At 39.6% G+C, this 25,397-nt stretch overlaps 2 protein-coding genes and 1 long non-coding RNA gene across 6 annotated transcripts in view; 1 reads left to right on the forward strand and 2 right to left on the reverse strand.

Moving 5' to 3' along the window:
* Nucleotides 1–25,397, reverse strand: part of slc6a9 (solute carrier family 6 member 9) — a 103,712-nt gene that overhangs the window by 74,338 nt on the left and 3,977 nt on the right. For both annotated transcript variants that reach the window (XM_020710949.2, XM_011486570.3), the window contains exon 2: nucleotides 13,145–13,392. In XM_020710949.2, coding sequence (XP_020566608.1) covers nucleotides 13,145–13,174 — 30 coding nt within the window. In that variant the 5' untranslated portion in view covers nucleotides 13,175–13,392. The remainder of the gene's footprint in view (nucleotides 1–13,144; nucleotides 13,393–25,397) is intronic.
* Nucleotides 846–3,489, reverse strand: LOC111949026. The gene is made up of 3 exons (XR_002875048.1): nucleotides 2,999–3,489; nucleotides 2,066–2,179; nucleotides 846–1,764 (listed from the first exon to the last, which is right to left on the reverse strand). It is a non-coding gene; the product is annotated as an uncharacterized LOC111949026 (long non-coding RNA).
* LOC111949025 (nuclear localization sequence-binding protein-like) lies at nucleotides 3,611–24,541 on the forward strand. Of its 3 annotated transcripts, XM_023964802.1 has the most exons (5): nucleotides 3,611–3,679; nucleotides 4,720–4,875; nucleotides 5,787–5,834; nucleotides 5,910–6,024; nucleotides 6,343–6,750. In XM_023964802.1, the coding sequence occupies exons 1-5, from the start codon at nucleotides 3,661–3,663 to the stop codon at nucleotides 6,440–6,442; spliced, it is 438 nt and encodes a 145-aa protein (XP_023820570.1). In that variant the 5' UTR covers nucleotides 3,611–3,660; the 3' UTR covers nucleotides 6,443–6,750. The 3 variants fall into 3 exon arrangements, 2 of the variants coding, with proteins under 2 accessions (XP_023820570.1, XP_023820569.1); XM_023964801.1 differs by having other exon boundaries at nucleotides 5,787–6,024; XR_002875047.1 differs by lacking the exons at nucleotides 3,611–3,679; nucleotides 5,787–5,834; nucleotides 5,910–6,024; nucleotides 6,343–6,750 and adding an exon at nucleotides 24,492–24,541 and having other exon boundaries at nucleotides 4,256–4,875.

Raw genomic sequence — 25,397 nt, forward strand, 5'->3', positions numbered from 1 at the left:
AGAATTTACAGCATGAGTAGACTATTTGTATTGAAGTGAATACCTGTAATAACATTTCAACATCTGTTTGGAGTGGGCATACAGGCTACAACTTTAAGTATTTTTCAATGTTAAATATTCCATTTTAACGCCTATTTTCTAAAATTTTTTGAATTATGATTGATAATAAACTAAAGCCATTTTCTTTGATCCAAGTATCGGTAACACTTTATAATAACTATCCGTTATAGCTAGTTAACAAATCATTAATAAAATCTTAACAAATCATTAATAAACTCTTAGTTATTGAGCAATAAATGACTTGCTAAATAACTGTTAACAGTTAGTTAAGGATTTATAAATGTATCTTATAGATAGACAGCAGATAACTAACAAGCTTTTAGTTAGTGAGCTATAAATGACCTGTTACCCGTATATTCATGAGTTCTAACTGTACCTTATTAATTAGCCAGATGATGAAGAAACTGTTAATAAATTACTTACTAATGACTTATAAAGAATCAGTTAATACTTTAAACATGTTACTAGGACGTTATTATAAAGTTGCAGCTATTCCTCGTTTCTTCACTATTTGTAAATGAGGATCAATTCCAACTTTATAATAACGTCCAAATAACATTTACAAGCTAATAACTAACGCTTAACTGGTATATTAACTCACACTTTACAGGTCAGTTGTTAATAGTTTAACCATCTGCTAGTGAAGCTTTGATGAAAAGCAAATGGGTGGGACAATTTCAAGGTACAAAAATATGTAATATTCAAAATATCAAATGCTTTATCTCATCCTTCTTTCACTAATAGCTTTTTCTGTTTACCGTACTTGACCAAAGAAAGACCACAACTTAAGTGTTGAACACTGTTTATTCCTTTTCCACACATACTGAGTCGTCACATGGCAGATCAGCAGAATAAAACGGAATTTTAGAACTTTTTGAGCAGAACGCTGGTCAAACAGATCTTTTAATGTCCATACATCACAGCAATGTCATGGATTACCCGTCCTAGCGGCCCTTTGCGATGTTGACGGCCAAGCCACTCATGCCATTCAATAACTCTGAGATGGTCTAACAGTAACTCTTCTGTACGATTTCCCCTGAGTCTCCACACATTTTCCTTAACTGTTCTCCAGGCCCTCTCTATGTGTTGAGTATGTGCACCTGTTTGGGCATCGACATATGACACACTGTGATTGACAGTGAAATTAGTGTAACCTAGCTCAGGTAAAGCACTGTGATAAGCCCCCCATTCGTCACTTATTATTTTAGAGCCTACTTTAACATGGTGAGCTATAAGCGGCACCAGATCTCTCCTTCTTTTTCTCTCGACCAAGCGAAGAATAGGTTTAGCATGTCTTCTCCCCCTCCGGTCAACACCTAGCATCCCAAACACCCACTTCTTCCTCTTCCACCCACCAGCCATTCGTCCCCGTCCATACTGTTGAAAACATGAAATATTAGGAACTATTCTTCATCAAACCAAAAAAATATCTGCCATTCAATAATTTGTATATTTGCATTATTACATAATAGCAAATAATAATAATAACTGATTGCCTTTCTTTTATGTCTAAAGTGGCTCTCATCAACTGTGAAAAACTGCTCCTGCCCCCCGATGTACTGGCCTCTTGCTTGCTGATATCTGTCCATTGCAGTGGTGCAAACATCTCGCAGCTTTCGAGCCATCTTGGACAGTGTTGCTGAGCTCCCAGAAATGTCGTCACTTATCATATACACTTGACGTAGGCACAGGCCTTGTGCAAATCTAATGAAAGAGCAAATTATTATTACACCACAGTTCTTGTCTTCTTTTTGGTTTGATACACAAAAAATCCAAAAATTTAAGGTGTAAATTACAACTTTTAGCAAAATAAATCACAGAAGTGAAATAACTCCAATCACTTATCTTCATGACTAGATCTTACATAAGATGAAAAGCAACATTTTAGTAAGTACAGTCTCCAAGTATTGTTTATGGCAGCATAGTTATATTGTATTTCTATAGAAATAAACACTTTATGTCAAAGACAGACATTCTAAAATAATATACCAATGCAATAGTGTACCTGTAGAGAAACCGCATCCAGTTGAAGAGGGAGACCTTTGATTTGCTGAATATAGATTTGTGTCTAACAGACCTCTTCAGTTTCCTTCCTTTGTGGCTGTGGTGTTTGCAAATCCTGAAAATATACAAATAAAAATACTTATGACATAGGCCAAGGTAGTGGCCAAAGCAGTGATTCTAAATCTGTGTTCAAGTCAAGGACCCCCCAAAGTAATGTGTATTTGGCCATAAAGCCCAACTAGAAATATTTAGTGCAAGGACCTCCAATAACATATACATTAATATATTTCAATGGTGTTGTTATTTTTTATAGCAGATATGCACAGCCTTTTAGCGTATTGTAATCATGTACATTGTGTAGTTTATAGTAGTGTGTATCTAGAAATTAAAGGGTAACCCAACAGGGCAGTTGGATGCTGACTCCACTCTCAGCCCATGATTTGAAAAATGCAAAACAAAAAAAAAAAGGAGTGGGGCTGGTGAAGGTAGGCTGAGCTGGGGAGATGTGGTTTGGATCTGTGATTGACACTGACGTTAACTCATAAACTGTAAAAACAATGGACGAAACGAGGTGCACCACTGTTCCTGAGACAAGCGCCGCCATGTTGAAATCAGTAAACTGTTATTGGTCTAAGTCGCTCTGAGTCATCGGGACAGTAGCTGCCCAACTGATGACTCAGCTGATGAATCCCGAAATTCAACTTTACTACCTCAGGGGCAGAAGGCAGATGGTTATAAATTGAGGAGTTAAAAAAGTTTATTATGATTTTCAAAAATTTGGCAAGAAGGACAATAGTCAGCACGTTTACCCATAATCTTAACATGAGTTAAGATGCCCTTTTATTAGCACAATAAATAGATTTAATTTTCACAAGAAATTCTTTAACAAATTATCAATGTGTGTTGTCATTTTATTCAATAAAAAGAAACTTACCATGCATAGTTATCCACACAGACTGATTCCCTGAATTTCATCTTGTGTTTGCATTCTTTGCATCTCATCCGTCTTCTTAGAAGTATTTTCTTCTGCAGCCATTTGATTAAGACTTTGTGTCTCCTTGTAGATTTAGTTTCTCCTTCGATAAGCTGTCTTAGCTCAGTGGCTAAACCAGGCATGATTTTAGTTTTCTTATCCTCCGTTTTTCCGCGCACTCACCACACTATTCCTTGAGCTTCAGTGACTAACTCCCGCCAGATTACGTTTGAATTGCAAACTATAATAAATCGGTGTGATGAGGAGAAACCAAGCCAATCATATTCGTATTCATGGGCTGAGGGCGGTGCCATGCGGCCTCCCCCATCATATCGGCTGGTTATCAACTTGTCAATCACTGTTGTAGGCCCATTTTGATTAGTTGCAGCCGGCGACAACCTAGACAGAGGCGCCCATCCTTCACTCACGAGTCACGTAGCAAGTTCTTTAAATTGATTTCAAGGCATAGAGATGAACACACGGTCCGGTAAAATGTCCAACCCCTGCGGGAATGCGCAAACTACCGCATAAATCCAGGTACTGTCGGAAAAAAGAGGAAAAAGTCAGCAGCGGGAATTTCGAAGGAGAGGGAAACTTCAACTGTGGACCAGCCGGATGTGCACATGGACGATGACGGTGTCGGTAAGCAAACGTGTTATATTTTCTTTCAATGAAAAGAAGCTTGATTGAGATTGATTAAACATCGGAGTCATTGATTTGTTTTACACAATTCAACCTTCAACCATATTAGTGAAGCCACTGGCTAGGGCACAATCTTCCTGCACGACTCGTGCCACGAGCACCCCAAAAATGTACCCCCCCCCCCCCCCCCGCGCAGTTTTTCTAGACAAAAACCGCTCATTTCCACGTCCAAGTTAATGAAATGTGCGCAAGGGCACCCTTACTGTCGTGTGTACTTGTTGTAATTACAGTATTTGCACTGTGAAGAATACACTGGAGCAGCCCGTACGCATGTGCGCGGCGCGCGCGTATGTGTGTGTGTGTGGGGGGGTTAACGCGCGGGGCAAACCAACTTGGCTGCAGAGGACGTTACATCTGAACAGGTACAGAGCCGGGGAGGAGCTCAGATACCGCTTATGACTCCAGATCCCGCAACAAACCAGCAGCTGCTTTCTAAATAAAAAAATATTTTTTATCCATAAATTATTGTAATTTATTGGGTTTACTGGATTTTATGAAAAGTGGAAGCAGAGAAAAAGACGAGTCTGCATCAAAGTGAATTTGTTTCCATCATCTCACTCATCATGACTCTGGGTGTTTGACAGACAGAAAAGTCTATACCAGGTTGTGAAAAAGGGACAAAGGATCTAAAGAAACATCAGCGTCCAGTTTAGAAACAAGAAAAACACTCCAAGGATAAAAGTATGCAGGCGGGGTCCAAAATTAAAAACTCACTAGGTGCTAAATATGACCAAATTTGACGATGGAGGAGTAAAATTAAGAGCAACATTTGGCTAATGAAGGTTTGCTCTTCATTAGCCATTTCTTGTTAATTCGCTTATTGGTGGATTTTATCTAAGCTCTTCTGCCGTTCTTGTATGATATTTGTATAATATTGACCCTTCAGAACATCAAAACATTATTTTTAAAGGTCATATTTTATACATTTACCCTAACCTGGCTTTTCTAATTAGAATTTGTTCTTTATGGTATCATTTCAGATACTGAGGAAACTGTAGCTCCAACAGCATTTCTGCATTTTAAGAAGAAAGAGCTTAAACGATGTGAGGCCAAGAAGAAGAAGCAGCACACAGTCACCAAAAAAATCAGTGACCTGACTAAGGAGAGAGACTCCCTCTGCCAACAAGTTGGTCAAAGTAAGTGGGCCCACAGTTTTGTTTGTTGTTTGAAACAGGACTGCACACCTGGCAATAATACTTTGGTGCTTTGTAAAATATATATATTAAGGGAAAGAAAGGCCAATATTTAACAGTGAGAAGGCCCTCATCAAAACATGGAGCTCGGCGCTATGGCCAAAAAAAAAAAAACTTTGTCTAGGTTGTCCTCATACTCCCTCTTCTGCTAACGACCATCAAACGGATTTTGCTGCGTGTGATTTGATGCTCCAAGTTTAAAGTCACCACCACAGTGACCAAATTTTATTTTTTGACTCACCAGCCACCATCAATAATGTGTTTCATTTCCTATCACAAATAAGTTGTTTTTGTTTCCTTTAGCACAGCAGCAAAACATGTCACTTAAAAAGACCCCCATGCATCGCCCACAAGGTCAACTGTAGTCTGGACCAGCTGACGTGAATGACAACTTTTTTAAGAAAATGAAATGATCTAAAAGTAATTCGTTAATGGCATGAAGACATTTTTAATGTCATGCAACTGGAAACTCTAACTAAAACATGCAGAGAAAACAAGGACAGATTTACTCCAAGAAAGCAGAGTGCTGGGTAAATAGAATCCAGATTCTCCCAAAAAAATGGGAAAATCTTGAACTACAAATTTGAATTAATTGATCAAATTAATTTATTGGCCAGGTCTATTGGAACACAAGTGTGTTATTGCACAGTTAGTTCCTAAAAGATAATAGCCTATTTGTAGCATCGATTAACAGCAAAGACATCTGTTCAACTGATGACCCACAGTGATGCTGATTAATTAAATAGTAAGTCTTGGGAAATGCAAATGTTAAAAGAATGTATGCGAGTGAACTTGTATTATCATAATTTCAAATTAACAATTGAATTGTGTTTTCTATCATGTTGTTCATACAGATAACAGTGGGACAACTGACTCATCCTCCTCGGCCAACACATCTCCTGGTGCATCTTCTTTTTCTTCGTCCTTCAGTTCATTCAGCTCCTCTTCATCCAGCACCTCATCAACTGCTTTTTCAGATCAGAAATTGAAGAAAAAACGCAAGAACAAAAAGATGCACCGCCACCGGAGTCAAAAAAAAAAAGGACAAAAGAAAGAAAAAGAAGACACAAAGGGAACACAGCAGGCAAAGAGGTAAGCGTAAAGACAGGACAGCAAAAAGGCCACTCCCCTCATGTGTGTCAGGGTGTCGAGCATGGAGACATCACATCTGTCTCTCTGTGTCTCTGTTTGTCTGTATCTATCTTTCTATGTCTGTCTAGCTTTCTTTCTGTTTTTGTGTGAAAAAATGTCTTAAATGTATTTCCTGGTGGGTATAGTATTGTGAACTCTCCAATTGCCTTGTTTGTGTAGTCTTCATCCCTTTTTGCAACCACATAGTATCTGTGTTTGTGTCCCTGTGTTTATTCACTTATTGTATGTTTGTTGTACTTAAATTTCTATCTGTTTCAGCACGTCATCCTCAAGAGGTCATCAAGAGATACAAGAAAGTCCTAAAGGCTTACAAGAAAGGGAGAAAGCTGAGTTTGGCATATCAGAAGGTCGGTGTTGACCGAAACACCATTGTCAGCAATGCTCCGATCTGTGAATTGGCTGTGGTGGCCCCAAAGACATATAAGGAGTTACTGGGTGCCCACACGCCACAGCAACGACTTCAGGACTTTTCAAAAAAATGTCTGGAAGTGATAAATAGTGATCCAAACCTTTTGAGGGATGTTGAACATCAAAAGAAGAAGGGAAAACTGATTCCTCTGTCCAGGAAAGCTTAGGTATTGAAACACTGCGGGATGGTGTCACAGAGTAGTTCAGTGTTGCTCAGGTCCGGTTGACCAAATATATTGAGTTCAAATTGTTCTACAGCAAAAGTGCCAATGGCTTGTTATAGATTCATTTCTTTTTTTCTGTTCTGCTCAAAAAGTTCTAAAATTCCGTTTTATTCTGCTGATCTGCCATGTGACGACTCAGTATGTGTGGAAAAGGAATAAACAGTGTTCAACACTTAACTTGTGGTCTTTCTTTGGTCAAGTACGGTAAACAGAAAAAGCTATTAGTGAAAGAAGGATGAGATAAAGCATCTGATATTTTGAATATTACATATTTTTGTACCTTGAAATTGTCCCACCCATTTGCTTTTCAACAAAGCTTCACTAGCAGATGGTTAAACTATTAACAACTGACCTGTAAAGTGTGAGTTAATATACCAGTTAAGCATTAGTTATTAGCTTTTATACCATGGTCCGGTTGAATACTCGATTCTGATTGGCTGCTGGGTATGCGTTAAAACCTGATAACCGCACGGTGAAAAAAGAAGTTCCGGTCGGCTAGCTTAAATGATTTGTATCACTGCGCCGGCTTCTGTAAAACAACCTTTTGCTTCATCATCGGGGCAAAAACAAGCGGTAAGCGATTAACTTTCCCTCTGAATTGATGCTTTATTCAACCCATCGGGACGATCAGCATATATATATCGCCGAATCTTAACTGCAGCGGTGGTGCTGCGCGACGCGGACTATATGTTACGTGATGCGGCGCGATGCGCCGCATCACGTAACATATAGTACGCTGTTTATGAGAAAAGTGATACAAATCGAAAAAAAAAACAAGAATTAAGGACTAAAACCTGGTTAATATGTATTGCTTTTGTAAGTGACCATGGTATAAGCGGGTTAATGGCCTTCGAAGTGTGCGGTTACTACTTTTTAACGCACTTCGCGGAAGCAACCGTCCTCCGCTTCGCGTCGGACGGTTCAGGCTTCCACGGCGTGCGTTAAAAAGTAGTAACCGCACACTTCGTCGGCCATTAACCCTTACGTAAATGTTATTTGGACGTTATTATAAAGTTGGAATTGATCCTCATTTACAAATAGTGAAGAAACGAGGAATAGCTTCAACTTTATAATAACGTCCTAGTAACATGTTTAAAGTATTAACTGATTCTTTATAAGTCATTAGTAAGTAATTTATTAACAGTTTCTTCATCATCTGGCTAATTAATAAGGTACAGTTAGAACTCATGAATATACGGGTAACAGGTCATTTATAGCTCACTAACTAAAAGCTTGTTAGTTATCTGCTGTCTATCTATAAGATACATTTATAAATCCTTAACTAACTGTTAAGTTATTTAGCAAGTCATTTATTGCTCAATAACTAAGAGTTTATTAATGATTTGTTAAGATTTTATTAATGATTTGTTAACTAGCTATAACGGATAGTTATTATAAAGTGTTACCGTATCTAAGAAAGCAAAATCAAATGGAAGAAAAGTAAGTTTTGTTACAAAAGTCTTTTGTAAATCTGCCTATATATTTGGGACACAAATACTGGAGAGAATCCAAATCTACAGTTACTTGACTGAGACAATTTCTACAACCCTGGAAAGGTAAAAAGAGATAAATAAAAAGTCTATGTGAGTACAACAGAGAGTCAAATACTCAAAATAACTGATTAGATCTGTAAAATTGTGTTAAAAGTCTCACTCCAATCCTATTTTGATATATTCCAAAAGCGTTCCCTGTGGTCTTTCAACTATGATTATGCAGTTTTTACCTAAAAAAAAAAAAAACACTGTCGATTTCTAGGACATAATGTCTACAGAGCAGCAGGAGCTCATTAGAATTTGTCTCTATGTTGTGGGAAGAACTGTTGATTTCCCATCATCTATCCATCATTACAAGCTCTCCTGTTAGCTTACTTTTCGGTAAATTAATCCTCCATCATCAGAAAATGCCACAAGAATATGTTAAAAGCACCAAAAACACAATTTATATTGGAATGGGTCTATAAAAGTTACAAGTATTTTTAATGTCGGAAAAGAAAACAATTTATTGGCAAGATTTAAAGCTGAAACCAGAAAATAAAATGTGGTAACATGTACATTACATAGATGTATGGCTATTAACTCAAGCAAAATAATTATCATATGTGCCCTTTTGGAAAACTAAATTTCAATGTGGTACAAGGCTTGCCAATATTACACTTTGATCATTGGCCAGTCTTACGTGACCTTCTCTGCTGTTGGGCCTTGATAGTGACAGAGGAGCAGCTGCAGTTTGCACAGCCTGACACATGAATTCAGTCCTGAGTGGACAAACGGCCAACGCCGTGCCCCGTCTCCTCCTCCTTCTCCTCCTCTTCCTCTCACATCCCAGAGCTTAAATCTAAACTGCAGACATTTTGAGGACTACAAGTGTAAAAGAAGTAACTCAAGTGTGAAAAAACAAAGACATAGCTATCCGTTCCTTCTAGTAAAAAGCTTGTGCCAGGGCACCATCTGCTCATCCGCTCAGCAAAGTTGTGACTTCCAGGGCGGTCAAAAGACAACACTCAAAGATTGACGGGATGGGCGCTTTTTTCAGGAAGAATTAGGTTTGGACGGAAAGATTGCTGGCAGAAGGCTACAGCCTAAGCCAAGCGGTAGCAGGAAGCTACTGCCTTGTATGACTGTCGATTTATGGTGACTGGTCCATCCACCAACCATCTGGGCAAGTGAAAATAAATCTCACCTGACTAAAAAAGAACAAGGATTTAAAAGAAAACGCCACAAAAAGGTTATTTTCAACCATCAGCTGAGGTGAAACGGGTGGATTGTATGTGCAGTGTTATTGTCATGGGTTTGGGGGGAAAAAAAGAGGATGGACAAGAAAAGACAGGAAGGGCTGGATAAAGAGCTCAAGGAAAAAGGTGGAGCGGAAGAAGTGAAGTAACAGTTGGCGATGGGAGCTGGATTTTGTTTGTGAGCTCTGCCTCACTCGCACACACTTTCTTTGATTCATTGTCAAAGACTCTCAGCTGACATCGCCAGCCACTACAGCTGAAGATAACAGCCTCAGCCATCGAGTGACTAACCACAAAAGAAGGCTCCACCAAAGTGTCCGAGGGCAGCTGTCCACTCTGACTGTTGGACCTTCATTTATCCAATCCCCCTGTACATTTGTGCTCTGTTCAAAACCTGACATGAATGACATAAAAAGCTCCATAAACCAAATTTTTCTCAACAGAACACCACAGCCACCTCAACCAGAAAAAAATGCTTTAATTTTGGCGATACAGCATCTGATCCTACTTTCTCAGTTTTTTTTACACAACCAATAAACAATCGAGGCTACATTCACATCAGGCTTGGCAACGTTCAAGCCACTAATTCCAATGAAAAGTCTATGTAAATGTGCGTTTCGGGCTTCCGCGTTCAAAACTCTCGCGTTCACATGTTGCTATGTACATTTTTAGGTCTGTTTTAGGGCTTTAAGTAAAAAATGCACGTTGAAAGTTAAACTTAGTTAAACCTTGACCAAGCAGGGACTAGAATTGGGTATGACATATGGGTAGCATTGTTTTTAATTCACGGAAGTGACAAACGTTTTAAAAATGATTATGAAGGAGACATTAATAATTGGGGTAATAACCCGGCTGGAATTATTAGACTACAAAGTCTTTCATTTATCTATTTCAATACAGCTGTGATAGAAAAAGGCTGTAGCGACAGACCTGCGTGAAGACCATATGCTAAAAGTGCGGTGAAACCACTACGCTCAGTGCATTCCTGAATGCACGACATATTTGTTGGCATTTTACCAATACTCAGATAATGGGGTGAACTACAATTTCTACCAATCGGAGAACCAATTGGTGGTTTGACCTCCCTACTCAATCTAACCAGAGCAGGGAGGCATTGGGTCCCATGTTTTGTCTTTGGTATGACTCCACTCTATTTCCATTTCATCTTGTCAAGTACAACTTAGACCAGGAGTGAGCAACCCATGCCTTTAGGGAAGAGTTTCTGCATGTTCTCCAGATATCCTTGCCCTGTTCACAGCTGGCTGACTACTTTGATCAGGTGTGTCCAGCCAATTCGAATATTTTAGAGCAGAGCATGTTTGGGGAAAAGCAGTAATGTGGTCCTCTCCATCCCTGACTTAGACATTGCCACATCGTGCTACGAATAAAAAGTGGAGTTTCTCCTAACTGAGAAACGGTTCAACTTTCTCCTTCAAATACTGCATTTTTCAGAGTACAAGTCAGTTGGATTTGCTCGGGTGAGACTTATCCGTTATTTAAAAAAAAAAGGAATTGTAACAACCACTAGAGGGCACAGTAGTATGTGTGTATCAGTATTTGCTACTGACAGCAAGGAATACGAAAAACGCTGGTTAGTCTTAAGGCCCGTACACACCGGGACGAATATTCGCCAGGCGTTATTCGCCAGCTTTTTTCGCCACGTTTTTTGTGTTCACACCCAGGCGATTTTCGCTGACGATGAGTGGAGTGAACATGCAATTTCATTCCCTGACATTAGATGGCGCTTAATGTAAAACAGAAATACTCCTGTACACAAGGTGGCGCTGCGCAACTTTACGCTTATTAAAGTCGCTTTTCACTCAGAAGAAGAGAGCAAGTATTTACACGCTTGTCAGAATCAAACAAAGAAAACATGAATATTTCAAGCATCAGTAGCTCCAACTGGTGCTTGGTTCGGGGATATTTTAGAATGTCCGTCATTATTTCTTCGCGGCAGTGTAGACGCTACTTGGCGTCTATCTTCTTCGCTGGTATGTGTGCTCAGCAAGGCAGTTTTGTGTTTGAGCGCCCCCAAGTTGTGTTTTACTGTAACTTCAGAAGCTCCAGACACGTGAGCAAAAGCGCCATTCTCATTGGTCGAGTAGATTTCGACGCGACGCGTCGAAAAAAAAAAACGAACCCGAGGCGTTTTTTTTTTTTGACGCTTTAACGCGTGGCGTTTTTTCGCGTCGGTGTGCACACTCTCGTTGGTGCCCTTTGTTTAGTCACGAGGCGTTAAACGTCGGCGAAAATCGCCGGCGAAATTCGTCCCGGTGTGAACAGGCCTTTACACCGGGTTTGGCGGAAATGTTCCAAAGCAACACAAAAGATGAAGAATTGAACAGATTGTGTGATTTAAAGTGATATTAAGAGCGTTAAGAGTGTTCTTTATGCTATGGTTATCTTAATAATTGTTAATCTCATACTGGATCAGAATCACGATTATTGTCATATGCACATTTTACACTGACTTACAAAATTCCAGTAAAACCTGAAAAAGATCAGAAATACAACAGAAATACACACATACAGTTCAAAGGTGACTGAGGTGCAGCCATGTTAGGCGCAACCTTGATTCCTCTGATGTTTCATGTAGCTAAATATGGTTACGGTATTGAAGCGTTTATTATTTAGTTTATTATTGGTATATATTCCATTATTACGATTTTCATTTCAAGAGGATTTCTTCTTCCCGTACTTTGTTAAATAAATTTATCCAAAAATTGCAACTTGTATATGAAAACGTTTTTTTTTTTCTTCAATGGCTGCCGCAACTTAACAACTTATTCTGCGGCACGACTTGCAGTCCAAAAAAAACGATACAAAAGAGCCCCATTTGGTGAAAAGATGTAATCACAATAGTTTTTTATTTTTTTTACCAACATGGACTATCTCTGAATATAAGCAATTATTCAGCCATCCTTGTTTATTCAAAAGACTGACTGACAGCCCGCAATGGGGCTAAATCTTCACAACAAAACAAACTTTCAAAAAAACCAAAGACGTAGAGGCCAATCTCCATCATCCAGCGGGAAGGAAAGCTGATAACAGACACCCCTGCCCCCCTATTTGAGTTAAAACGGTCTGCAAGTTAACGAGAAGCCTCATCATGAAACGACAATGAGGAAAAAATAAAATGTCACATCGGAGGGAATCCAGGCTTCAAACCATCCCGAATGTCAGAGGATAGATGGAGCTCCAGGTTTGTGTTTAATACCGTCTTAAGACAGATGAAGGAGTTAGGCGGAAGGAAAGAAGAAGGGACCCAGCTGTCAATGACACTAAAAGTTTATTTAAATGCCAGGCCTGACACCGATATATTTACATTTTGGTACTTGGGAGGATAAAAACATGAAAGAATGTGTTTACAGAGTAAGCCAAAGACCAAATTCGTGAGGCATTGTCTTGGGAAATTGAGTTTAATGTTGACGGGTCACCTGTACTACCATAGGGAACTTTCTTTTATTCTAAAAGGAAAACAACTACGATATTTAGAAACTGTTTGTGAATAGCAAATGCAAAAGTTCAAAATGTACAGATACAGGTATGTGAACCACAACCTTTGAAATGGGTAAGAGGGGAGGCAGAGAGTTGCTCAAGAGGCGGTCCTGCAGCTGCATCCCACCACTGTGACACAGCTGAGATGTGGCTGCATCCCGGGCTTTAGAAAAGTGTCAGTGCGTGGGCTTAAACTTACCAGGATCCCAGCAAACTGCTTCTCTTCCATGCTTCAGGACCTTGGCGGCAAAGATCCTCCGGGTCTCTGCTGCTCTCTCTTGCCTGGGATGGACCCTCGCGGTCAGAACTTTTTCCGAGGCGCGCTTCAAAGTTTCTTCACGCTGTCACTTCGGGCTCTCCGTCTCGGTTTCCCTCCTTCTGCAAGTGTAGCTGGAGTGGCGTTGCTGCTTTGTGTTAATTCTGCCCTAATCCAGAAACTTTTCTATGCTGTGAAAGGAACACGTGACAGACGGAGGGGGGTCAAAGGAGGAGAGGAGGGAGGGTTGAGGAGGGAAGAAAGGCAACACTTTTTAGTTTCTGCTCCCCTTGGCTAAGTCCAAACCAGCTCATCAGTCTTTGTACATAACCTGCTTTTGGGTCAAAATTGTGGCAAAAGTAATGACGCCATCCATCGGCCTTCAGCACTTTGAGCGTTAAGTCAAAAAGTAAAGATGGCACATCGGAGAGCGGGTAAGGCCGGACATAAAGAATTTCAAAAACACGCAGTAACACATTTGCATATTGTAGCAAAGCAGCTGCTATAACAAAGTGCCCTTTTGTGTTCAGAGATTAACTGTTAGGGAAACCTTTAGACTGCACACTGACTACTGCTGTACGGAGGCCAAACTGGGAAAAGCACACTCAGCCCAGATTTACACACGCTTAGTGACTTGAAATAACTTGGAAGTGACAGAATTCAAAACACACAAAAAATTCAATCCACAATAAAAACTTCACATTGTTGGAAAAAGATGGATGGGTAAAATTGTGATTAAAAATTGGTTATACTTTTACAAATAATTTAAAAACTTTTGATCACAGGCTAGGAGTTGATGTGAAAAAGTTGCGTTGGATTATGTTAAATTGACGAAAAGTAAACATTTTTCAATTGTTTTTGGGGCCTCTTCACAGTGTAGTTAAGACACGGTATCAAACGTATCCAGCTGTGTTAATCCGGCGAGTCTGTACGCATGAGCCAAAAACCCATTTAACTGCCTCGTTAAACCTTCATTAAACATTTTGTTTCTAACGGCAAGAGGATTTTCTTTTTGCCAAAAAGCTGCCATTTACAAAAAAGTAGACAATTAATTTACATTTGTAAGTTCCCAACTGAAAAGCGTAAAAGGGATTTGACTTTTTTAACAGTTTTTAAATGAAGATTTGCATCTTGGAATTAAAAAAAAAATGGAGCTCTGCTTGACTAGCCCTTGTGCTATCCTATGGGGTCCAGATGACCCGATCCTTACATTGACGTGTTATTCCTACCATGACAAAGGTGGATAAAGGTGAAAAGGATTTCATGTAATCCATGGACACCAGTGAAGATCACAAATCATTGAATAAAAAGGTTTAGTGCACTGCTTAGTGGGTCTAGATGACCCAACTCCCAATGGTAAAGCGCCTAGGATAGCACAAGGGCTAGACTGCAGCACTTAAGGATTGCCTGACAACTGCATCATATACAAGGTCCATATCGTCATCTTGTGACACAAGCCTCAAAACTGGGAGGTTTGGGCGTTTCCACTACACTCAATGCTGCATTTGTGCCAATCACAACCAATAATGGGAGACAAGTCAAAGTTTGGGTGCAGCCGGTGGTTTGAACACCTGCCTGCAAGCACAGTCGCCATTTCATCCAAAAATACAGGCCAAAACATAACACATACGTTAGCATTGAGTAGCATATCATTGTTTAGATGAGCTGATAGATGCATTCTAAGGCCTCTTTAAGAGAATGACTGCAATTATTTATGTGTTAAGTAGCATCAGTTTGCACATGCTGTTCAATGTGGAAGACATAGACACGAAACAACTTTGTTGAATGGGCAGAAACTTATCTTCTGTAGTTTTCGGACTATAAGTCCCTCTGCACTATAGGTTGCAGTAGCAAAAACTGAATAATGAAGAAGGAAAAAAATCAAATAAAAGGCGCACTAGAGTATAAGTCACACTTTTGGGAGAATTTTATTTAACATAATACACAAACAAGGATCGACTTTGAATATTGTTGACAAATAATGAACAGAAAAACAACAACAACAAAAAATAATGGACTATGCACACTACACTACCGTACCACATTTAGCCTCATGAAACACTGGAGGAATTTAGTATATAAGTGTAATATATGAATAATTATTACCATAACCATAGAATAAAGAACATGCAAACAAGTCAACTTAACTTTGTATATCTCTTCAAATAACCAAATCCATCCAACTTTTTATAGTCTGTGTCACTTTGGAACAATTCTGCCAAGTCTGGCGTTTCCTCTGCATTGCTGTCAGTAGCAAATACTAATACACACATGTACTGTGTTCTCTATTGGTTGTAGCTATTACGTTTTTTAAAATCTTATAAACTATGGAAAAACAGTGACTTCTACTTCAAAAAAATGTTTTGCTATTTTTGCCAGAATCACCCATGTGGCACCCTATCAACGCATGCCATATTTTGCTGATTGAACACACATGATCTACTTGCTGTTTCTGTCACTGCAGCTAAACATTTTATTGAGATGTTTAAAGGTCCATAGAACTGTAGACAACCTCACTTACGGTGGCTGGAATGGTTGAACTGATGATAAATAAAAAAGACGGGTTTGAGGGGTGACCAATGAGTCTAGAACAACCTACAGACTGATAAAGCTACTTGGATGAGTGGTAAAATGTTCTCAGGTGCCATGACTCAACTTCAAGACAACCTCCGAAGACATTAAAAGGTGAACTGCGAGGTCAAGCAGCATCACGGTCACACCATATGGTCGCAATTTGAGCCAAAGTGGTGGATGACCAACCAGAAAACCACTGTTGATTTCACATAAATAAATAAATAAATAAAAAAAACACTGTAGAATTTTCCACAAAATGTATTGAAAAAACCAAGAGGTTTCTGAGAAAAATGTCCTATGGACAGAAGAGACAACCTGCAGCTTTTTGACAAGACATATCAGTTCTGTGTTTAGAGAACTAAAAATAAAGTACACCAAGAAAAGAAGCCTGTCCTGACTGTGAATCATGGATGAGGCTCAGTTCTGTTCCAAAGATGCACAAGGGGCTGTGAAAATATGAGCAGTAGAAATGTGGAAATAACACGAATTCTATAAAATTCTTAGGTGAAATGTGCTGCCTGGTGTCAAAGAGTTTGATCACAGTTGTAGTTATAAAACAAGACCTAAAACAAAAAAGCAAAATCCCCCAAGAATGGCTAAAAGTTTAACATTGAAAAATTCCAAAGTAGCCAATACCTACGTCTGTAGCCGTTTATTTTTTCATGTGGAAAACAAGTATGTATGTAAATTATCTGAGAAAATATTTATCACACAACTCCCCTTATAGTTCATGTGTGTTACAAATCTTGGACCGACTATTTGTGCATCTGCATCATCAAAGCATCCGTCCCCAGGTGTTGTTTTAGAGACAGAAAACACATCAAAAGTCTTCTTCTTTATTAAATAATTAAAGTCTTGTCAGATATGAAGTTAATATCTTCAGATGACATGTTATTTTTAACCTGATCATTTAAATTATAAATAATGTTCAGTAAATAAGGCAATAAGGCAAATGTTCACCTTTCGGCATATCCCTTCAGAGGTTGCCACAGCAAATCAGCTTTCACTGAGTCGCACATCTAGCTTGGTACAGATTTTAACGCCGGATGCCCTTCCTGACACATTCCTGTATTTTATGAAAGCTGGGGACCGGCTTTTGGCCTCAAAGTAGTGCAGTAGCACTAAGAGCCATGGCCAAAGACCCAGGAAAACAAATCCTGGTTTCCCCTGCACCAGTCCAACACCCAGCCAACAGAGCCATCGAACCGCTTTGATGCTACGCTTTATAATACTTAAGGAAATACACTGCACACAGCAAGTAAAACAATCATCACCAAGTGACAAAAATCCTTCGCCAACGCACATTCAATAGCCTTGCGTTTTGAACGTAGAGCGTGGAAGCCCAAAACGTGCCCATAAGTGGGTTTACATAGACTTTTTATTGGAAAAAAACTTCAGTTTTTGAGCCCGGTGTAAACATAGCATAATCGTCTTTAAAAAAATGAAGACTTGGACTTTTGATAAGGCTTGTGTCATCATCAGCTGGGATGCACCATGTACAGTAAGACAAATATAGCAACTCTTCAAAATGTCCATCTTAATCTGGTAGCATCTCTGACCCAGTAAACAAGAATAAATACTCTCCTGCGTGTCCTAAAAGCACTCTGTTATTAGAAGACAAAAGTAGCCAAATATAACCACCATTCAGTGTTACTGGTATAAAACCGAAAGCATGCAAACAGGAGCCCACAGGGACATAAGAAGTGCCCCGGGGTCTCTATCATGAACAAACAGCTGCACTCTGCTGAAAAGATGATGAGAGACAAAAATGAGGCTTAAAATGTTGAATCTTACCATCTACTGTGTGATGAAGAAAGCGAAACAAAGAAAAGAGTGACTTGAACAGGAGGGAGCTAGCTCGGGCCCTGAGACACACAGTGGGGGTCTGTGATGAAACCTCACAGCACTGGCACCATTTAACGAGTTGCTTGACTAATGTATGGATGCAAGGGAGCTGTCCCAAGCCCATTGGACAACCCTGGGAGGAGTGACAGCAGGAAGTTGTATCAAATTCACTTAGATGTGACAACTTTTTCTGCATTCAGGGCCCCAGTTAAGTAACTTTTACTCTGGCTCAGTTCTTGCTAATTAAGGAAATGTATAAAAAAAAACAGCAATAATTGATACAATTTTGGAAAAAAAATCTGGAGAAATGGAAAAAAAATACTTAAAAAGTTTAATTAAAAACTGAACAACAGCAGGCTTGGACAAGGAATTTAGGATAGACCAAATGACAACCATCTCCATGCAGAAGCATCCCAAGCTCGTGGTTGCGCATCTCTACATGTGGGTTTCTACAAAGAAATGTGTGTGCAGTGGTCGACACCTACAAGTGGAGCCTTACACGACAACATCAAACCATTTAAACTACATAAATTACAATTACTGAACAATCTCATCACATACGGACAGATAGATTAAAAAATTTTTATGTAACAAAAGTAAACCTTAATGATACTTTGAATTCTCCTCAGTTGAATCAATTAATGAATTACCCTTGTCATTCCAACAAGTACAAGCAACGACATTGCAAAATTCCCTATATAAGGATGTGTGAGGTCTCACTTTAAAAAGTACTGGTTCTGTTATGGCCCTGTTTAAAGAGTTGTACTACTTTTCTTAGGTATTTTCTGGTTTGTAAAATTATGCAAATTAAATCAGTTTAGAATTTTTAAACCAAACTTGCACGCTTGTAACAAAAAACATTATGGTTTGTTGCTTTTAATAATACCCATTTTTGTTTGTGTAAAGAGATTTTTTACACTAGCAAACCATAAACACCATAAACAAGTTTTTTTTTCTAAGAGTGCATGTAAAATAAATGTACCCATGAAAGAACCGTTTCAATACTGAAACCTTTACCATAGGTCATTAACTGCAAATATATAAAAAGGGACTGTTTGATTTGTGTGCCCTGCCACAGCATCTTATTGAAAATAGAGTAATGACAAGACACAGATGCAACTCTTCATCAGACATACAACTGGAATACAAGCCTCAAGCCTTAGACAACAGCTCTGCACTTCTATTGTAGGAACCCTTGTCTGACGCGATGCACTGTCCTGTATATTTGCAACAAAACAGCATCTGTTCTTGTCGTGCTTACAATGCATTGTATTGTTAAGCTGAAAAGCAGCTGTCTGAGGTCAATACGAGGAAGGGTGATTGACGCGTCAGTTTTGCTGTGACAGACAGATTTGGAGCCAACTACAAGGAAAAAAATGTTATCAAAGCACCAGATGCAAAATAAATTATTTTAAGTATTCAGCATCAGTTTGAACATCTGAGAAAAAAGCCACATAAGATAAGTAGGAAAACATGATATTAAATGTTTGAGTGAACCAACGATTTCTTTTTGAGTGACATGAAAGTACGTGATGACTCCTGAAGGAGGAAAGAAGTGAAGAAAAACCCATTGACTGTGTGAAAGAACTGGACTGAGTGACCTTCGCCTTCCAAACAGAAAGTACCCGCTAGCTCCAAGAAGCCAAAATCACATAGACTTCTATTGAGAAACAGCTATTGCTCAGTCATTCTATTGCTCAAAATAGCCAGTCTTGCTCTGCTATTTGTTTTTAATATGTTCTTTCTAATGCTATTATGTTTTTTATATATCTTTGCTTTATTCCAAATATATTCATGTTATAATCTGGCCATTTAAATGCCTCAGTAAGAGTATGTGGTGCTTGCTGACCCCCAACATAGAACATTCGAAACTTTTAATTGACAGATTTAGTGGTATGGGAAGAGGACTTCTAACAAGCTTAATCCTGACTGGTGAGACTGGTTACCTTAGAAATGTTGACTCAAACCGACTCGGACCAATCATCGTCATACCGCTAAAAAACAGCGACTAAGTTGACTTGATTTGGTTGCGCCTGTAAGTAAACCAGTTTCTATGGGCAATGTCACACTTGCTCAGTCCAGTTCTCTTATACAGCCAATGAGAAAAACAGAAGATGTGGTTAAAAAAAAAAAACAAGGAAAATAATATTATAATTACAAACAAAAAATAACTAAGCAAGTCTTCATTTTTATCCTCCAGTGAAACAAAGACCAAGACACAACATCCTAGACCAACCAATCAGTCACCAATACATTATAACCTAAAACTTGGTTGATGCATCACTGTACAATTTTAAAAATGCCCAAAATTTCCCAACCTGTTCACAATTTCACAAACGAAATTACAAATAAAGGCTTCTGTATTTCTCTTGATAACTCATGTAGTTTGAGGTAGGATGAGCACATATACTGCTTGCTCCACTAAACTCAAAAAACGCCCTAAAAATAGCAGATCAGGCAGGACTAATTGAAGTTAGTTTTGTTGACTCCATTGGCCAACCCAACTGTCAATCAAAAATGTTTGCCCCTGATAAAGTTACAGAGGGTTGACCCATAACAGTGCTGCAAGTTTTTGGTTCACCGAACCCTTGGAGGGTCTTACACTGAAGCGGCTGCATCTTAAAGGGTGTCTTGGAGTAAAAAGAAATGCCACATTAAGGGACATCATGAAAAAGGAACTTAAAATTGTTGTGCATGTGGTAAGTGTATTGTGAAAGATTCATAGGGCTAATGGAAGTTTCAGGTGTCCCCTATGCCACACTCTACTGACCGTGTACAAATGCCGCATGCACAGAGTGTGCAGGTGAGACTTAAGTTTGTGTAGGATACCCGTACGATGCCCACACAAATGACGCTCTGAATGTCTACTTTCCTCATTTCTAACAGTCAAGCTGCGCGAAAGTGGCATGCAGGGGCGCTTACCTATCACTTGATTAGCACTAACGTGTGCAGTGCGCAGCATTTGCGGGGTTAAAAAAAGGAATAAACCATAAGACACACCTGCGTCTCACCTACTTCGCCCCTACTTCTCCTTACATGCAGCACGACCGTAGAAAACATGTTCATGAACATTTTCACTCTACACTCTAGGTTAATATTTCCTGTGGACCCTTCTGAGCCCCTTTCAGGTTTGCCCATTTTTCACCATAAGACAGCCCGGATCGACCTGTATGGGCAATTGGGACATAGACCTTGAGTGTTAAAAAAAAAAAAAACAAATTTTAAATTACATTTTAACTTGAAACATTTTTAGCAAGTTCATCCACTGCAAGACATTAATCTAAACACTCTATAAGCCATGACTGGATAAAATATTGTTACAAATATCATCATGGTATAAACTGTAAAAGGTTTAGCAAAAAAATGCTACGTTTAGAAAGCCCAGAGAGATGCTTTACTGAAAACCATCACGTCTGCCACTTCATTTAGTTTCTCCAGGTCAGAGACTCTAAAGCTGTTTTTCACCAAGTAGCTTCTAAATTCATAAAACATGCGACGTAAAGCTTCCAGTAGTTTCAGATCATACCAATTTTATGAGGTAGTTTCCTCCTAATCTCCCTTACGAGAATTATTAGAGTTGCATTTCCAGTCCAACTTGTTTTTGTTTTGATCTTTACCGCAAGACATGTTCGTTCCATCTTCCTCAACAAGATTTAAACTTGAGATGGGACGATCATACATCCGAACTCTAAACAGCGGTTAACCAGGTCCCGGCGCTGTCATTGTTTAAAATGTACCATTTTAAGTTTTTTTTTCTATTTATATTGTTTTACTCTCTGTTCATGACAACTATAGGGTTATGACTTCATTTCTTTTAAGTCAGTTGTTCTTTCCCAGTCGTTTTTTGTTTTGTTTTTGTCCTATACCTAATTGCCATTTTGGGAACACCGTTGAGTTGGGACAAGGCAACTTGTGGTTGTCCCACTTCAGGCTTCATATTTGCCATGAATTTGCCTTAATTTCAATATGTCGTATGTCAAGGAGTCTGTACCTTCACCAGGGAAGTTTCACATGTCCCAGTAATGGGTGGACCAAGGGCCAAGTTTTCAGTATAATTTTATTATTTTTTGAAAACTTTTTTGCCCTTAAATTCTTAATTTTTCAGTGATTGACAAGCACGTTTTTAGGATCTTCCTGTTTTTCTTTTTCATTTTGTTACAAATACCACAATGGAAAATAAAAGAAAATCAATAAATTATCATGTGTTGTCATGTTTTTGTACTTTTTGTTGGGTAAAAATTACCCGGCAAAAGGGACGGTGTAACTTTTTATAGCGAAAGTGTTATAGGGTTAACATAATTGGGCCATATCACTGATTGTGTGGGAGAAAACACCTTTCTGAATTAATTTTAATTCTAATTTAAAGCCAAATACCTATTTTTTTTAATTAGGACTATCAGATAATAAAAAAGATATTAGTTACACTACATCCAACATGAACGCACTTCTGCAACACTTAGCCGTATTTATTTAGGTTGTTGAAAACCAGAATCCAAGCTCATAAAAGTGGAATTCTTTGCTGCCTCTTAGTGGCAGCAGAGCAAACTTTACAAGGAACTTTCCTAATAGAACATCCTTCTAGTCACCTTATCTCATCATGAGGTAAAATAATCTTCATGCAAAAGACAGCACCACTATCACAGGACTGATGTGCAGCGACAGGAAACCAACACATTTGCCTATCAAGTACAGACAACCACATTTGCGCGGGACTATTTTTCTTTCTTCCCGCCCGCACCCGCCGAATTTCTGACCAATCCCGCCCGCTCCTGCAACGAATGCGTTACGCTCCCGCCCGCACCCGCAATATGAATGTCCACTCCCGCCCACACCCGCAATATGTATGTCCACTCCCGCCCACACCCGCAAAACTCTGAGAATTTATTCCCGCACAATAATAGAGATGCAGTGATTTTGTGTCTTCTCCCGTCCCGCAGGGAAAAAAAAAACACATTTGTATTGACATTATTAAAGAGATTCATGGCCCTCCTCCAGCCTCATCTTTTCATGTATTCCTCTTTTGTGTAATGTGCAACTTAATTATTAAATCTATTTTCACTAATCCTGTTGTTCACTGAAGGTCACACGTTCCCAGATGTTGTTGCCATAGGGAAAGTGGGTGCTCCTCGGCTCAGGGAGGTTCTGATAGAGTGAGGTTCTGATGGTTTTGGAGGAGGTTCTGCCTTCGGTTTGGATTTACGGAGAGTTTGAAGGTCAGCCTGCAGCTTTGCTCTGAGACGGTGATAGAGAAGAAAACTCTTCTTCGTGTTTGCTCTTTACACCTTTTTTCCTTTCTCTCCATTCAGCAGCAGCTCACTGACGCGTAGGCTTGATGACTTTTGACCTGTGACAGCTCAGAGGGATGGGATTCTGCTTCTTGCTGTAAAATGTGACAGTCTTTAAAAATGATCCTCCCGTGTGTGTGCGTGTGTCCACGCGCAGACAGACGGCCTGAAGCGCGCTGAACCAGCTGGTAAAGATGCAGGTCAAAGTCATTTGAATTTATAGGGGAAAAAAAACATTGTAATGGTTCAACAGAGCTGAAAAAACTATGAATTCATTTTTTCCTGACGGAAAATTACTTTTTTTTTTGCCTCAGCCTTTTCCAGTTTTTGCTGTTTTGCGCCTCAGTGGGGCATCAGCACACAGACCTGAACACCATGCGCGTCTTACGATGAACCTCATTTGAGGTTCTTCTCTGCTTCATCCATTGACATCATGTCCCTGCCAGGAAACCTGCTCCTTCCTTGTCCCGCGCAGTGTTGCCAGATAGATTCACAGCTCTTTCATCCTTCTGATGCGCCAGAGCGCCCCGACTATCGTGTCAACCTATGATGACCGTATTTTGCGCTCTCTGTGTAGAACTTACTGAGGAGAGCGGGGAAAACAGCTCTCAGCTGCAGAGGATGTGAACAGGTAAACAGGTAGAGAGGAAAAGCAGGTAGAGAGGCGGGGGAGGGGCTTTGACTTCAAACTCTGTTAGAGATGGAAACACGGGCGTCAGATTTAGACGTAGCTTTCACTGCGGGGGTTGAAGCAGAGACTTTCTCTGGGAAGATTTTATGAACTCAAACATGGAAACATGATTACCAAGTAGAACTCTTCAAAATAATAAACCTGACAATCCACATTCTCCGTGTCTACCATGCATTGAAATACACAGACACCACTCCATGTAGCAAACAGACAATTACTTTAGCTGGTAGCTCCTCCCACACTCGGCCGCAGTATCAAGCTTTAAAGAACACAATTTCTAAGAGGCGGGGCAGGGCTATGCACACGCCCAACAACAGGTTAGATGACAGAGCCCATTAGGGCATCTCTACCTGGTGCATTCACGGAGCTTCAGTACATAAGACTGCAACAGCCGCACAGCCTAACGTGGTCCGCTATTATATATTCATGAGAAAACCGCCCAATCTGGCAACACTGATCCCGCTGTTTTGGGTTTTTTTTGCCGCCCGTTCCCAATTCAAACGCTCCCGCGAGATTTGCGTTGGGTCCCGCAGGACCCAATCCCAATGCAGCCCTCTAATCTGGAGTCTATGCCAGATATACAACAAAAGGCATGGTCACATATTGGCACAACAATACACTACAGGAAAAGCCGTAATCTTTTAAACTTTGGTTTTAACATTTACTTTTTGAAGCCTGGACTGTTCGTCTTTACTGAGCTGATATCACAATATCAGAACATTCCAGGAGAGCAGACGTGTCTGGAACAACAGTCCACAAAAACAACATGGAAATACCCCAGAGTCATTTTGTGAAAACTGTCTGATTCGTGCCATGAGAAAATTCCAGTGAGAGTGGTGATCACCACTTCCTCAAAATATTTGTTTGTTGTTTGTCTTTTGGCTTTTCCCATCAGGGGTCGCCACAGCGAACGAGTCGCATGGTAAACTTGGCAATGTTTTACGCCGGATGCCCTTCCTGACGCAACCCTCTCAAAGCAACCGGGCTTGGGACCGGCACAGAAGTAGAGAAGGGAACAGGGAGCAGCCCGGAGTCGAACCCTTGTTTCACGGACGGAAGGTGCCGCAAACCAGCACGAGCTAAACCGGCTCCTTACTTCCTCAAAATATTTGTCTCAATTCCATATCCTTAATTCAATTTTTTAGACCTCTAAATTGTAATTCTGGTCATCTTTCATAGAATCACTGTATAGGTGTACCTAGTAAAACTACTGTACATACTTTTTGCTGGAAAAAGTGGACGAGATGGCATCTACCCAACAGAAACGGAAGCAGTTGTCGTTTCAACATTTTCATTGGATCCAAGTTAAGTGCAAAATCATGCAAGGACTGTTGCTCCCTCTTAATCACACAAATGAATTAAAAAATAAATCTAGATTTTGTCATTAAAAAAAAAAAAAAACTTATTTCACATGGTTGTAGGGCTGCACGATATGAGCAAAACTTGCGATATGCGATATTAGTGATCAATATTGCGATAACGATGTAATTTGCGGTATATGAACAAATAGCAAAACAATCAAAAACATCATTACTATTTCATTGCAACGATTTAAAAAAATTATACTCCAAATGACTCTCGTTGACGTAGGAGGCAAAAATCTAACATAAAAGGGCTCATCTGATTGGTCAACATCGGAAAGGGTCCATCCAATTGGTCAAATGCAAAAATGGATTTATTTGATTCGTTAAATGCTTCAAGCTGCCATAGGATTGTTTTAGCACATTTAAGGTAACCATTTATTGCGATTTTTGCTGATTTTTGCGATATGGATATTGCACTGCTTGATATTGCGATAACG

The sequence above is a fragment of the Oryzias latipes genome, chromosome 17, assembly GCF_002234675.1.
Source record: "Oryzias latipes chromosome 17, ASM223467v1".
NCBI classification, from domain to species: domain Eukaryota; kingdom Metazoa; phylum Chordata; class Actinopteri; order Beloniformes; family Adrianichthyidae; genus Oryzias; species Oryzias latipes.